Here is a 13960-nt window from a genome sequence, read left to right as displayed (position 1 = left end):
GGGACTGGACACTGCTGCTGCTGCTACTGATGCTTCTTCTTCTTCTTCTTCTTCTTCTTCTTCTTCTTCTTCTCCTGCGCCGCGGACACGGCTGAAAAGAAGCTTGCATCATTTTACCTTTCCCCGGCTTTCCGGGCGAGAAACGCGCGTGCATCTGCGCTTTGGCTCTTCGCGCCCGCAGCCCCGTCCATTCTTTCCGGGTCGCCAGGCTCGTTCGGTGTGTGCGCGCGCGCGCGCGGGCGAGCCGTCAAGGACGAAGGCCCGGCTCACCGTACGGCAGCATCTCAACTGGAACGGGGTGGGGAGGGACGTCCATTCTCGTTTTTGTCTTGGCTAGCACGGATTGCGTGCAATGCGGCTTTCGACCTGACTGAAAGGGAGAAAAAAAAAAGGGTTAGACCGGTGTCCTAGTTCAAGGCGTGGACTGCAGTGGTCGGGAGTTCCGACGGAGAGCTAGAGCGGCGCGACGAGTGGTGTCGCGGTCGGGCGAACGAAGATACCGAAGTCTCGAGCGGTGTGCAACGCCAGGAAGATTGTATAGACGCTGCTCATCTCTCTGGGACGACCTCGGGGCCGGGAACGTCACGGAAAGGCATCGCGGTGAACTCTTTATTAATCCGGACGGCTCTGTTTTGAGAACGTTCGGCGCAGCATGGTCGCTGTGTAAGCTCAGAATCCACGGGTCTGTCGCCGGGCTGGATGAGGTGTCACGTAATCGGACGCGTCGTCGCACAGCACGGGCATCTGCAGTCAGTGGATGGGGTACGGTCACACAGGCGCCGGGTCGCAAAGGGAGAAGAAAAAAGAATAAACAGGAGAGAGGAAGAAGAGCTTGGGAGAGGATCGCAGCATCGGACTCATCCCCTCGCGCTCGTCAATCTTTGTCGCTCCGTCGCTTCTATGCCCCGACGAGGCTCACTCTCGCACGCGGTTGTGGACCCAAAGGCAACGACAGAGAGACAAAGCAACAGGACGCCTCTGATACTGCAAAATGAGAGGAATCCTTGTCGACGGGCCATGAAAATCAACCCCAATCAGGATCGACACGGGCGCCGGATCGAAATGGTGGCTGACGGGGCCGCAGGCATGGGTTTTCTGTGCGAGCCAACAAACTGGTTCCAACGCGCGGTGGGAGTCAGCCTATACTCCGTAACGTGCTAATCACAGTACGACGGACATGCTGACCTCCTCTGCTCGACGCTCTAAACAGCACTCAGGCCGCCAGCTCAAGACGACCGCAGCGGGCCGTGGGCCAAGTCGTGTCGCGTTCTCGTTTCTGACGACTGGTCTCCACCATCGTGCGGGCAGACGGGCGGACAGGTAATTTGGCCACGAGCACCACGTCGGACGTGCCCGCCGGCGTGCGACATTGCGATGATCTCCTCTTTGATTGTGGTGTGTCGAAGGTCTGAATTTCGCACCGCACCATCGCTCCGAGCAGGCTCTGAAGGCTCCGTTGCCTCCCCTTGGCCGTCCGCTTCCGGCGCTCGCAGCCGTCGTGTACCCAGAGACGACTGCCCGCCGCCAACGCCTTTGCCAGCGACACATACGCGTTCAACAACGACGTCCACCACGACGGGCTCCGCGCGGCCTTGGCCCAAACCTTGCCTAGCTGCATGTTCCCGTCGTGTGTAGTATAGCAACAAGTACAGAGCGACTCTCCATCCCCTCCGCAAGCCTCGTCCGTGGTCGATCCTTTGCGCCATAGCCGCTCACGTTCGTCATAATCTTAGGCCCCGTTGACGTGGGAGCTCCCGTCCGTCACCACAAGCCTCTAATCACTTGTACAGGTCCTTTTCTGTATGCTGCTAATGTGTCTCCGACCACGTTCACTGCCACGATCGCTTAGATGAGCACAGCGATCTGACGGCCATGGACATTATCAGTCTATAATCTCTTCCTTAGCTCTTGTCCCCCCCCTCAACCCTTTCCCCTTGTTCATTATGTGCCAACTTCCTTTATTATATTCCTTCTGGTTCGATCCTCGCCCAAAGCTACGCTCTTTGGTCGTTGTCCCGTATATCTTCCCTTCTCCTTCCCTCCTTTGCTTGTCGAACGCCTAGGACTGGTCTCCTAGTCTTGTCCAAAGAACGCATCCTAGCTGGTGGTACAATACCGCTACATAGCTGTCAGACTTTTCATACTTGTGCGCCTGTCCCGATCAATGCATTTTGCTCTTGCGTAACTTCATCTTCTTCTGGTTGGCATCTATCTCCGTTGACTCGCTTTCATCTTTAATTCAGCCATACCTTGAGCTCGTTCTCTCTCTCATGCCCTTGAATCTCTGCACCCGCCGGTCAATCGCTCCATATATCCTTCAACCATGGCTGCGCTGCAAGAAATTCTCACGTATCGACGGACTCTGTTGGCCGTCTTGCTCATGGTTTGCCTGCTCACGCTTCTGCGCGCAAACACAGACACGGCTCTTTTCGTGAACCGTATATGCAGCAACCGACCATTCTCGGGATCACGCTTCAGCATCGATATCGCGAATGTGCCTGCCAGGCTCAGCTCGATACCAAGCACGACATCAAAAACCAAGAACGACGATCCAACCCTCGACATCGTCGTCAGCATGTACAGAGAGGACGCGCAGAGCTGCGCCCTCAGGCTTAAGGAGCTCAAGTCGCTGCAGCCGTTCAAGGATCTCACCATTCGAACCTTCATCTACACCAAGGACAGCAGCGCCAACGTGGAGCAGCTGAAGGACATCTTCAACACACCTCACGTCGTGACTCTGCCCAATCTTGGCCGCGAGGCTGACACGTACTTCACGCACATTCTAGAGCGCTACTCCGACCTAGCACGGCACACCATGTTCATCCAGGCCGAGATGCACGAGTTCGAGGGCGCCAAAACCAGGATCAAAGGCTGGTTCCGGCCCAACACGGGCGTACTGTCGCTCGGTCAGATCGAGTCCTGCAGCTGCGTGTCCTGTCACGACTCATGGGACAATCACCGTAGTTTCCCTCGCATCGAGGAGCTGTACAGTGCCCTGAATGGCGAATTCTGCCCCCAGAAGATCGCGCTTACGTATCTGGGTCAGATCATCGTGTCTGCGGAGCGCATTCGCTCCCGTGGCCCCTCGACGTACAAGTACCTGCGCCAGGTGCTCGACTCGGACAAGAGCTCCTTCATACACACCGACCCGCGCCAACCCTTCTTCAACGACGAGCCCAGCGAGCCCTACTTCGGACACACCATCGAACGAAGCTACATGGTGTTGTGGAACTGCTCCAGCGACGACCTTGCCCGAAGGTGCGGCGGGCTGAGTTCGCTTCACACGCCGCGGCCCGAAGGCCTGCCAGACGATTACTGTCAGTGTCTCGACTCGCCCTAGTGAAACTCGACTGCGCCGTAGCTGAGTTTCCTTTTTCCGCCAGGTCAGCGGCGTTCATCTGGCGGTGATGTGTTGGTCGCGCAATCTACCCGTGTCTTGGTGTTTTGTGCAACGAGAACTCACGCAAAAATGGCCGCCTTTAGTAAGGTCCGGTCTTTGTTGGCGCTCATTCGAGCTCTGTGGGACAGCGGCGTCACATATCGGTATATCCAGGTATTTATGGGAAACCATCGCCGGTTCGTGCTTCTGGGAGGTGCCAAGGAATCCGGGCGCGAATGGAAGAGGTACAAGGGGCGGGAGAAGATTCGTCTTTGGGCGGCCGCAAGCAAACTCTTTCTCTTGACTGTAATCCCGTCCCAGTCTCGGAATGTGGTGTCGAATACATTATTCACGACGGCCAAGTCAAGGAAAGGTGTGGCCGCTGACATCGTTCACAGGCGTGTTGTTGGGATGGTAGTCTCTTGCGATTCCACCGAGTCCAGATGCGCAGCCATGATCTACCACATGTTTCACGGGGTAACCCCGTCGCCAAGTATCTGGACAGAGAGGGTAGAAAATATAGTTGTGCAGCACCATAGGACTTCGGTCCGTGCTGCTCTAGGACTTAAGCATACATAAACCATCCGCAACGAGCGGCTTTGATACAATCCTAGACTCAATTCCAGCGCTTGAGCAGGCCGCGCCTTGGAAAGCATCTCAACGTGCCTCGTGGCCAGCGGATGCCACCTCTCTTCGTACCCTGTGCTCTCCGTCCGTCCGTTGGATGTGAAGCAGTGAGCGGACGGCAACATACCCATTACAAGACCATCCAGCACTGCCCGTCGCCCGCACTCTCCTGACCTCCTCGCCATCGCCCGCCTGAGAAAGTCGATCGAACACCCGGTCGACGGAACTGTGACGAAATCGTAAGCAGGCGACGTATCGCATCTCCGAACATGCTCACATCTCGAGAGCTAGGTAGTCCCGTTCCTCTGGGGAAAGAAGAATTAAAAAAAAAAAAAATTGAAGAATAGAATTAGAAAGAAAAAAAAATGTTAGAAGGGCACATGAGGCGCCCTTCCGGACGAAACGAGGGGAGCGAAAGGGGTCAAGCAAAGGTGCTTTTTTGAAGGCTGAACTTTGCGCCATGCAGAGCACGCAGCGGACGGACAAGATGCTAGTACACCGACCAGGTATTCCCTATTCAAGCGGTTGGACGGGTGTGCACATTTTTTTTTTCTTTTCTTTGTTAAGAAATCAGAACGCGCAGAACCGGATGCGAGAGCTCGATCGGACACTTTTTTTCAGCATATTTTTTTTCCCATTCCCGTCCTTGTGTCTAGTTACATCGCCGTGTAGAAGCGCCAATGCCCTCCTTCTGTGTGGTTTTTGGGGAGTAATGATGATGATGACGATGATGATGATGATGATGATGATGAGGAGGAGGAGGAGGAGGAGGAGGAGGAGGAGGAGGAGGAGGAGGAAGATGATGATAGTAATGATGCTGATTATGCTGCCGCTGCAAAGTACCACACTCAAAAACGGTATGATGCAACTCAGCCAGTCCGTGCATGTGAATCCGGGTCAAACGTCGCTCTATATACGCCCGCCTACGACTCCATCTCTGTGTCCTCAGGCTTTGCTAGGCCGTGCTCCTTCAGCAGCGCATCGATTTCTTCCGCGTTCCACAGGTGGTGGTAGACCTTGCCCGACTTGGTCTTGCCTACGGTCGCAAACTCAACTGGATGGCAGCACATCGTTAGCTTTTGCGATGCTGAACTCTCTCCCAAGATGCCTCAGAAGCAGTCGGGTGCACTTACTCTTCTCGCTGCTCAGCTTGGTGGAATCCATCGTCTTGCTCAGCACCTTGACCGCCAGCCCACACGCCTCCTTTAGACTGCACTCCTCGTCGTAGTCCTGTTTTAGCAGGCTCTGCGCGCTCGCATTGTTCGCTCCCACGCTCGTCGCCTTCCAGCCCCCGTAGTTACCAGACGGGTTGCTCTGATATAGCTGAAACTCGCGCTGGGGGTCCCAGCCGGCATAGATGAAGGAGACGCCGAAGGGGCGTAGGCCACCGTGCTGTGTGTAGCCCTGCTTGAGGTCGCACAAGCGCCGGACGAGTTGCTCGCAGGGGATATCTTCGTTGTATGAGAGGAGGTAGCGCTGTGCTGCTTGGCGGGCTATGTTGATGAGGATGTTGGCGTCGGCTGTCATGCCAGCGACTGCACATATCATGTTGCTGCCATCGTCATCACTCAGCATGTGTGTTGTCACGGCGTGGGTAGAGGAGGAAGAGAGCATACTCATTCAAAATGTACAGCTTCTCCGCAGACGTGTCCTGCTCTAGCAGCTTGCTTGTGACTTTGCGCTCCGCTGCCAAAACAATACCATCCTTCGCTAGTATGCCCAGGGCTGTTCCTGCATGTGAAATGGCCTCCAGCGCGTATTCGACCTGGTACAGACGGCCCTCTGGCGAGAAGATGGTTGTCTGGACAACCTTGTCAGCGTTCGACGCTCAATGATACGCCAGGCAATGCGCTTACTCTTGAGTCGTATCTTCGTGACATCTTAACGCAGTCGAGGGCACAATATACGGATTGTGGAGCTGTAGATCGAGGTGAGTGAGTATTGAGTTGAGCAGGGAGGACTGCGATAGAATTATTGCTTCAGCGACGAGGCAGAGCGTCTAGGCAGGCTATTGCACGCGTCCGCCCTGGCCTGGCTTGGGCTTGCGGAGGCCAAGCCACACCTCCGAAAGCTATGACCTTCGTCCACCACGGCAAACTTTCTTGATACTCTCTGCATGACTTCGATGCCGTCGTTTGTCTCGTCGGACGGTGGTGAAGATGTACACCCCAGCATCTCAGGTGCAAGCCGCGCATCTACCGCCACCTGCGCATCAATCTCCTCCCCCGCTGCCTCCAGGATGGACTGAGCACAAGGCTCCAACGGGTGCAGTGTGCCCTGGGTGTATACTGTGCAGAACCAATCGCTGACTATCGGACTAGGCCACACGTACTACTACAACAAAGCATTGAATACATCTACGTATACTCGCCCAGCCCCAATTGCTGAGACTCCCGCAGCCCCAGCGGTAGTCCAGCAGCAGGCTCCAGCGTTCATTCCTAGCTACAGCGCAGGCCAATTCGCCGGTGGCTTCAATCCAGCACAGTTTCAGGCGCCTCCTCACCATCCATCTTTCGATCGTAAAAGAGACCAGAGGCCACCTCGCCGTCCGGATAATGATCGCCCAAAACATAAGTACGAAATCCCGGGTTGCGCCCCTTGGGTGCTTGTCAAAACCAAGCTTGGACGCCGATTTGTTCACAACACGAAGACAAAAGAGAGTCTATGGAAATTTCCTGATCACGTGATGAAATCTGTCGTGGAATTTGATCGAAGGGAGCGGGAGAAGCAAGAAAGACGTGAGCGTGGCGAGGCCAGTGATATAGAAGACGACGCGGCCGAAATGGCTGCGTCAAAGGAGGTCAAGGTTGTTCCTGTGCAACAGGCTGATAATGATGAAGACTCGTCCGAATATGAAGAAATCGAGGTTACAGATTCGGAAGCGGACGATGGAGGAGAAGCGGACGTTGCCGACACACAACGGCCTTCGGAAGGATTCGCGCAGACAGAAGACCAAGGCCCAAGAGAGTTCACCGAAGAGGATATGATGTATCAGCTCGAATCCATGCAACAAGGTGAGGGGGGTTATGACTTCGAACCGGGAGCATATTACGAGGAAGAACCCCCTTTGTCCGAGGAAGACGCAAATGCACTGTTTCGAGACCTTTTGGAAGATCACCACATCTCCCCTTTCACACCATGGGATCGTATCATTGAGGCTGGCCACATCATCGATGACGAGAGATATCTTGCACTTCCGACAATGAAAGCCAGACGTGAATGTTTCGACAGGTGGTCACACGACAAAATACAGGCACTTAAAGAACAGCGAGAAAAGCAAGCCAAGCAGGATCCACGAATACCGTATCTGCAATTGTTGGACGAGCACGCGAGCGTGAAGCTGTACTGGCCGGAGTTTAAACGCAAGTTTCGGAAGGAGGCAGCAATGAAGGACTTAAGGCTTGCGGACAAGGAGAAGGAAAAGCTGTACAGGGAGCATGTAAAAAGATTGAGCATGGAAAAGGACGTCTTGAAGAAGGATTTGACGTCATTACTGAAGAGCGTGCCACTGGGGAAGCTAAATCGAGGGACAAGCTTGAGTGCACTGCCGTCAGAGGTGGTAGGTGATCTGAGGTACATCAGTTTACCGGCCAAGATTAGAGATGCCATGATCGAGGCGTACATATCAACGCTGGATCCCGCACCGTCGAATGGGGAGGGGGTGGAAGACGCTGAAGCGGAAGTGCAGAAAAGGCGCGATCGTGAACGCAGAGAGCAGGCTTTGCGTGATCGGGAGGAGCGTGTGCGGGAAGCGAAAAGGAGGCACCAGCGCGACTTACGGTACGGGAGGGAGCGGCTGAAAGAGAAGGAAGAGGAGCTGGAGAGGGCGATGAAGGTGGGCAAAGAGGGATTAAGAGGCCATTTCGTGACCGACGAGGAGATGAAGGACGCGCCAGGGGAATGATCACCTGACTTGCTCGCTCCGTCGCTCTTCCCCCTTCGTGTTCGGCTTTGCGCAGTGCTGCGCCTTCCGAGCGACCAGCAGACGGTCGATCGCAACTTCCCAGGCTGTCGGCCGCTGAACTCAACTCCAAAACGACGATTCAAGTGCGGTCGGTGAAGTTTGGACATGACACTTCCGCCCCGTGCGTTCACCAACACCGTTCATGGACGTGGACATCATCAAAGTCAGGGGGATGATCGTGGTCTACTCGGTTGAGCATAAGAGCTACGAAAATGGTGTTTCTACGTCCAACCGGGTCTGACTCCTCGATCGTGACTCTCTTTTTATTTCGACATCTCGCCGTCATGCCTTGGAACGAGAGCAGGTTCACACAGAGCGAACAGCTAAGGCTAAAATACCGTCAAAAACACAGGTTGGGATGGATATGAGACGAGAGCTGGTTGGAAGGATGAGAAAGGGATTGATACACGATGAGAGCTTAGAGACGACGACAGCATTCTGCGCGATGGTTGAAAATATGGGCGAAGATCAAGGTCGCATCCTGTCAGTAAAGGCTAAGCTGCCAGTCCTACGATATACGATAGTGTTCGAATAGTAGCAATGAAAGTGAAAAATGCTGATGCATGTCAGCATCACAACCTTTGATTCTCTGTTTGACTAATTTTTTTTTTCTCTTGTGCTTGCACAACCACCCAGCACAGTCAGCGCTTATGCTGCTTCTGAATGACAATCTGGAGAGGGGTATCTGCAAACGCTATGCCTGGTCTCAAATTCATGTTCTGTTTTTTGTTCTGTTCACGGAGAATATAAAGCCTCCCATGCAAGAGCCGAAAAAAAAAAACACCAATCAGAGAAAGTAGAACAAGAGCGTTCAAGTGAAGCGAACACGACACATGACGTGGGTTCGAGGAAGAGAGCGCGCTCAAGGACTCGTCGCGTCCATCTGGTCAGCCCAGCTGCGCTTCTCAGCGGCCGGCGAGAAGCCAAAGCTGGTCTGCTTATCCAGCTGCGGCCGCGATTCGCCCTGGGCCGCCGCCGCCTTCGTCGTATTCTCCTCCGCTGTCGCTGCAGCGCCGTTCTTGTGCGGCGTTGTGTCGATCCTGGCGGGGGTCTCTGTAGTCGCGGCCTTCTTCTTCAGCGGGAACTCGAGGTCCCGTGGCAGGCCGCCGTCCGTCTTGGGCGGCGGAGCGGCCGACGGCAGTTCCGGAAAGTCTGCAGACGTCGGCACGGACTGCTGGACGTCTTTCTTGTGCGGCGTGGAATGGTGGTGGTGGTGGTTATGGTGGTCGCCGCGCCCGCGGCCCCGTCCTCCGCGACCTCGGCCGCGGCCTCTCGACCCTTCGTGTCCGTCGCGCTGGGCGCCATCGCCTCCGTTGGGTACATCGCCGTCACCCTCTCCTCCGACAGGCGCGGCGTGCCTTGTCCCCGCGATTCCTCCATGAGCGCCCCGCCGCGCACGTCTCCCCTCGTCCTTGAAATCGTCCTCGTTCTTCCCGGCGTCCCATTCCCGTCCACTCATGACCTGCAGCTTCCTCTGGCGATTCTTCTCTCGCTCGCCCATCAAGGCTTGCCGCTCCAACCGCTCAATTCTTCTCTTTTCGGCGGCAATCTTTTCCCGTTCAGCGAACGCGTCTTGATCAGCTTGCGCCTTCTCGTGCGCCTCCGTGAGGGCCTTGTTCTTGAGAGACATGGCCGCAAGCTTGGCGTTCAGTTCATCTTCGGTGAGCTTCTTCTTCGCAGGGCCCCCAGTCAGGCTGCGATCACCGCGGACGGACGGTACGGGCTTGCCTGCTGCAGGCCCCGTAGGTGCCGAAGCGGGAGGGGAAGTCGAAGCCGCATCGACTGCTGTTTTCGCTTCGTCAGACCCGTTGGCAGCCGCGGCAGCTCCATCTTGCGTGTTTGTGCTTGCGGTTCCTGTATTGGAGGACGATTTAGGTGCCGAAGCAGCGGCGGAGGTATTTGCACCGCGACCACTGCCACGCCCTCGCCCTCGAGGTCCTCGGGGAACGCCGCGTGGCAGCTCCCCCTTCGACGCGTTACTGTACCGCGGCTCTCGAAATGTCGGCTCAGGCTGGGCAGCAGGCGCTTGTGGAGGTGGGTCATAGACCAATTGCGACTCGGCAACAGGTGTGAAGTCGTCGTCGAAGAGGTCATCGGGCGGCCGCGTCTGGGCAAACTCGTCCACCAAGGGGTCCATTGTATACGCGGGCTCGATCTACGACACACGTGAGCATCCAACACGGCGAGCATGGGCATATGCGTGTGAAGAGCTCACAGACGAAGCTATCGGGGGAGCTGGCTCTTGGAGATGAGCCGGCTCTGGGTCCGGAGTTTGGGCCGAATCGGTCTGCGTCGTAGGCGCAGCGACAGCAGCTTGGAGAGGAGAAACGTCTTCCCGCTTGGGCGCATATTTGGAAGAATACATGGTAATGCAAAGCGGGGCTCTTGTGAGTGAAAGTAGAGTACCGGACCGTATTCACCGTTGCTACAGGCTTTCTCGCACAAGAACCCCACAAAAAAGCAGATCTGCGTCCGGCATGACGTTGGTGTGGCTGAGTCCGCTTTACGGCTTTAGTCCAGTCTGACGGTTGAGACTCGATCCCATCGCTGGCGAAACTCCGAGTCATTACGAAGGTTGGATTTCAATAGCTAGAGCAGAAAGCAGGGTGGTGGGCTGAGTGGGCACAAAGATAACCATGATGTTATGTCATTCGCGTGGAGACGTCGACGGAGCGGACATGCGCACCGTCTTACTTCCATGTGATCTAAGCCTTTGCAGCAGTGATCAGTCCATTCTGCAATTCTACAGCGATATTCAAATGAACCTCAAGTGTGACAGCCACGTCGACTCCTGGTCGCCATTCCCTCGCACAAAGGGTCGAGCTTGCTCACGACGATGTCCTTGCCGGCGCCCCGTAATGGCCGTCGCCATCTCAAGACCTAGTCAACTTGCCCGACACTTTTCTTTTGTGCGTCGGATGCTGTTCTGGCAAGGACAGACTATCATTTAAGCCAACTACCGCCTGTGGAATCTTTCGCATTTTCTGACGCACGCCGCAGACCCAGTTGCGCATTCTGCAGCGGAAGCCTATGAGAAATTCGCTTCGGTCTCCTTTGTCCTTCCTCCCTTTCCCTCCTCGTCAGTTCCTTCCGAGAGTCACACCATGCACTAACAGCAGCTTTTCTTTGGCCGAACCGACCACCGTGGTGAAGCTATTTAAGCCCTGTGGTTTGAGACCACAAGATCTCCTATTGCTCGAGCGGCACCCACCATTCTGTGCACACAGCGCCTTGCTTTCCCTTTAAGCATGTAACTTTTGTAGCGGAGCAATGACAATGAGCCCTGTCTGCACATGGTTTGGAGTATGAGTCCGGACAGTGGATCTCAAATGCGAGCCTGTGCAGAGTGCTGATTTTTCCGAGATTCCCGTGGACGGGATTCTCGTTTTGCTCTTCTCACTCAATTCCATCGACAGGCTGTCTGGAGCATCGGCCGGAGGACTCACGAGCCCGAAAGCTCCGTGTTCAACAGATCCCAAATTGCCCTTTGCACACGCAAATCTCCCGTCTCTTCGCTCCCACTTCTGTGAATTCCATTCGGCTCTCCGTTCACAAGCCCGTTCAGCGGCGCTCCCGCGTCCGCCATAACGGCGTCCTCGTCCGCAGCCTTGACCAGCCCCTCCACCTTCGTCTTCAGCCTCTTGATTTCGTCGACCTCGGCCCTTCCCCGTTCGATCTCATCTTCCATGCGCAAAATGAGGCTCTCTCTTGCCTGATGTGGCCTGTATTCGTTAATCAGGTGGAGAGCGTTGAGGAACATTGTCTTGATCTCTTCTTGCTTTCGCTCGATCTCGGACGGGTTCTGGCTCAAGATGCCGATTAGTTCGAGGAATGAAAGCAGGATGGAGCGTGTCAACTGCCTGAGATGGACTCCCCGGTCCGGCGTGTGGATCGAGGTCGTTGGCGGGTACAGCTGCGTGATGCCTTGTTCTTCGAGGGGCCGCAGATAGTCGCGCGTGGTACGCGTGACACCAAAGAGCCGGTAATCGCCATTGGGAGGTGTTGAGGGAGGCACGAGGTAGCGAAGCTCGGCGGGTAAGTTGAGGAGCGAGATTGACGCGTCGCCGTTCTTGTCTAGCTCCGAGCAATGTTCCTTCTTCCATTGGTCCAGACGTTCGAGATTTTCACTTGTGAACTGCCTGTAAAAATTGGGAGGATTCGGTGCCCACGCCATTGCATAACCGTATTCTAGACTGCCGGGAGCGTGTGGAGGTGAGTGAGTGTGGAATGAAGGATGGCAAAGTTGCGCAAGAGACGCGGGTCAGCGCACAAACCGGCAGCCAAGCAACGAGGGCGGCCTCTGGTTGGGAGCTGTGTGCGGAGCAAGCCACGCGGCTGCAGGGGAGCTTTTCGGTCTCCGACCCCGTGTCTCGGTTCTGTCCTTCTTTGCTGTTTCTACTTTGTTCAGATCATGTTTGTCATGACAGATCTGCAATAATACAAAATGCGTGGGGACGGGTGTCGCCGCTTCTTTTGCGCGGTTTTGGCAGGTGTGTGATTGTGCAGCAAACGCGTCGCGCCAACTGCTAACCGCTCGACAGCGCTCGTATGCTTCGGACTACGTTGGATTTCTTCTGTTGCTGGTTGCCTACTTGCTGGTATGATAACGGCGATGGCTCAGCTCTCCGCGATCAAGACTCATCCGTCGTAGATCCAATTCTTTGTCGAGCCCTTTCATCGCATGTTCTTCCTGGACAACCTCGCCATTCAATATCCGCACGCCGAAGTTGAGCGAGTATCAGTCTGTATGTTGCCTTTCCCTCCCTCGGCTCCTGTTCGCCTGTTCTTCTTATGATATGCCTGACAATAAACCACCCGAAAACAGTTTGGCTCTTCGTATATGCGCTCTTTATCCCCATCGGCGTCATTCTTCTCCTTACTCTGCTCATCTCGCCCTCTCCGCACAAGACCCATGTCGCTCTCCTCGGCCTAGCTATATCTTTCATCCTGGCTTCCTTCATCACCGACGTAATCAAAAACGCTGTTGGCCGGCCTAGGCCAGATCTTATCGCCAGATGTAAACCGCGGAAGGGTACTCCTGCGCATCAATTAGTCACATACGAGGTGTGCACCGAAACGAACCACCATGTTTTGCATGACGGGTGGCGAAGTTTCCCAAGCGGACACAGTAGCAGTGCTTTCTCTGGCCTGGGTTACCTCAGCATGTTTGTGGCTGGGCAACTGCATGTGTTGCGCCCCCGAACGGACTTAGCAAAAGCTCTGGTAGCCATAGCACCTCTTCTGGGGGCTGCACTGATCGCCATTTCCCGCTGTGAAGACTACAGACACGACGTGTGGGATGTCAGTGCTGGGAGTGCGATTGGCTTCGTCGTTGCTTTGTTCTCTTACAAGAGATACTTCCCTCCGCTGAGGAAGCGAAACTGCGACGTACCGTATCCTACGCCATGTGAGATGGCAACAAGACAGAAGGGCAAAACAAAGGCGAGAGCAAGGGATGAAGAGGAGGAGCTGGCAGACGCTGGAGATTTCGAAATTGGCGAGAGCGAGAACGAAGACGGCGACAAGGAGCCGGAAAGGTTGCCGCTCACGTCTGTAAGGCCGTCATGACTATCTAGCTTATTGTACGGAACATTCAATTTAGTCACGCGCATGTAATTGAGCCTGCGGTTCTGCACGGGAGTTTGTGCTTTTACAAGATCTTGATTCAGTGTCGCCCATGTGTATGTATACGTCGCCAACTCCAAGGAGGAAAAATCGACGGTACGTCTCTGCCTCGTCAGCGCCCGTCGAGTGACGTCTGCTCAAAAAGTCGGAATAAACCGCACTTGAGTCCAAGCATGGAAATGCTCGATGAGAGATGGTAGAACGTGAAAAAAAAAAAAAAAAAAAAAAAAAAAAAAAAAAAAAAAAAACGAGCCTCGCCTTGTCCTGATAGGTGATACGCAGCTGCGCATTGTTTCTGCCGCGGAAGGTGGATTAGCGAAATCCTTACACAGTCATCTCTGAGTAAAAGTCGACGGTAAGAATAA

General features: G+C 55.0%; 6 protein-coding genes across 7 annotated transcripts; 3 read left to right on the top strand and 3 right to left on the bottom strand.

Annotated features, from left to right (window-relative positions):
- Positions 1–202: 202 nt before the first annotated feature.
- On the top strand, positions 203–3930 carry PV09_08966 (uncharacterized protein). Its single transcript, XM_016362950.1, has one exon. It carries the CDS (start codon positions 2324–2326, stop codon positions 3338–3340), a length of 1017 nt encoding a protein of 338 aa, XP_016209175.1. The 5' UTR covers positions 203–2323; the 3' UTR covers positions 3341–3930.
- Positions 3931–4764: 834 nt separating this feature from the next.
- Positions 4765–6003, bottom strand: PV09_08965 (uncharacterized protein). Its single transcript, XM_016362949.1, has 4 exons — positions 5863–6003; positions 5623–5807; positions 5140–5558; positions 4765–5060 (listed from the first exon to the last, which is right to left on the bottom strand). Exons 1-4 carry the CDS (start codon positions 5884–5886, stop codon positions 4930–4932), a joined length of 759 nt encoding a protein of 252 aa, XP_016209174.1. The 5' UTR covers positions 5887–6003; the 3' UTR covers positions 4765–4929.
- A 123-nt stretch (positions 6004–6126) lies between these two features.
- On the top strand, positions 6127–8529 carry PV09_08964 (uncharacterized protein). The gene is made up of 2 exons (XM_016362948.1): positions 6127–6271; positions 6328–8529. The coding sequence occupies exons 1-2, from the start codon at positions 6166–6168 to the stop codon at positions 7908–7910; spliced, it is 1689 nt and encodes a 562-aa protein (XP_016209173.1). The 5' UTR covers positions 6127–6165; the 3' UTR covers positions 7911–8529.
- PV09_08963 (uncharacterized protein) lies at positions 8504–10377 on the bottom strand. The gene is made up of 2 exons (XM_016362947.1): positions 10186–10377; positions 8504–10125 (listed from the first exon to the last, which is right to left on the bottom strand). Exons 1-2 carry the CDS (start codon positions 10333–10335, stop codon positions 8833–8835), a joined length of 1443 nt encoding a protein of 480 aa, XP_016209172.1. The 5' UTR covers positions 10336–10377; the 3' UTR covers positions 8504–8832.
- A 230-nt stretch (positions 10378–10607) lies between these two features.
- PV09_08962 (uncharacterized protein) lies at positions 10608–12197 on the bottom strand. The gene has a single exon (XM_016362946.1). It carries the CDS (start codon positions 12142–12144, stop codon positions 11413–11415), a length of 732 nt encoding a protein of 243 aa, XP_016209171.1. The 5' UTR covers positions 12145–12197; the 3' UTR covers positions 10608–11412.
- A 156-nt stretch (positions 12198–12353) lies between these two features.
- PV09_08961 lies at positions 12354–13607 on the top strand. Of its 2 annotated transcripts, XM_016362944.1 has the most exons (4): positions 12354–12460; positions 12512–12568; positions 12622–12715; positions 12796–13607. In XM_016362944.1, exons 3-4 carry the CDS (start codon positions 12652–12654, stop codon positions 13536–13538), a joined length of 807 nt encoding a protein of 268 aa, XP_016209169.1. In that variant the 5' UTR covers positions 12354–12460; positions 12512–12568; positions 12622–12651; the 3' UTR covers positions 13539–13607. The 2 variants fall into 2 exon arrangements, with proteins under 2 accessions (XP_016209169.1, XP_016209170.1); XM_016362945.1 differs by lacking the exons at positions 12354–12460; positions 12512–12568 and having other exon boundaries at positions 12693–13607.
- Positions 13608–13960: the final 353 nt, after the last annotated feature.

The sequence above is a fragment of the Verruconis gallopava genome (genome assembly GCF_000836295.1).
Source record: "Verruconis gallopava strain CBS 43764 unplaced genomic scaffold supercont1.51, whole genome shotgun sequence".
NCBI lineage: Eukaryota > Fungi > Ascomycota > Dothideomycetes > Venturiales > Sympoventuriaceae > Verruconis > Verruconis gallopava.
The sequence above is the reverse complement of the archived record's forward strand: the minus strand, read 5'-3'. Positions and strand labels throughout refer to the sequence as shown.

Excerpts from the sequence above, each read along its gene's own strand:
- PV09_08966 (XM_016362950.1), top strand. The coding sequence starts at position 2,324 with ATGGCTGCGCTGCAAGAAATTCTCACGTATCGACGGACTCTGTTGGCC.
- PV09_08965 (XM_016362949.1), bottom strand. The coding sequence starts at position 5,886 with ATGTCACGAAGATACGACTCAAGA. Across the intron at positions 5,559-5,622 it reads AAGCTGTACATTTTGAATGA|CAACATGATATGTGCAGTCG; the intron begins GTATGCTCTCTT and ends TGACGATGGCAG. Across the intron at positions 5,061-5,139 it reads CAAGCTGAGCAGCGAGAAGA|TTGAGTTTGCGACCGTAGGC; the intron begins GTAAGTGCACCC and ends GCTGCCATCCAG.
- PV09_08964 (XM_016362948.1), top strand. The coding sequence starts at position 6,166 with ATGTACACCCCAGCATCTCAGGTGCAAGCCGCGCATCTACCGCCACCT. Across the intron at positions 6,272-6,327 it reads TGAGCACAAGGCTCCAACGG|GCCACACGTACTACTACAAC; the intron begins GTGCAGTGTGCC and ends CTATCGGACTAG.
- PV09_08963 (XM_016362947.1), bottom strand. The coding sequence starts at position 10,335 with ATGTATTCTTCCAAATATGCGCCCAAGCGGGAAGACGTTTCTCCTCTC. Across the intron at positions 10,126-10,185 it reads CTCCCCCGATAGCTTCGTCT|ATCGAGCCCGCGTATACAAT; the intron begins GTGAGCTCTTCA and ends CGTGTGTCGTAG.
- PV09_08962 (XM_016362946.1), bottom strand. The coding sequence starts at position 12,144 with ATGGCGTGGGCACCGAATCCTCCCAATTTTTACAGGCAGTTCACAAGT.
- PV09_08961 (XM_016362944.1), top strand. The coding sequence starts at position 12,652 with ATGTTCTTCCTGGACAACCTCGCCATTCAATATCCGCACGCCGAAGTT. Across the intron at positions 12,716-12,795 it reads AGTTGAGCGAGTATCAGTCT|TTTGGCTCTTCGTATATGCG; the intron begins GTATGTTGCCTT and ends ACCCGAAAACAG.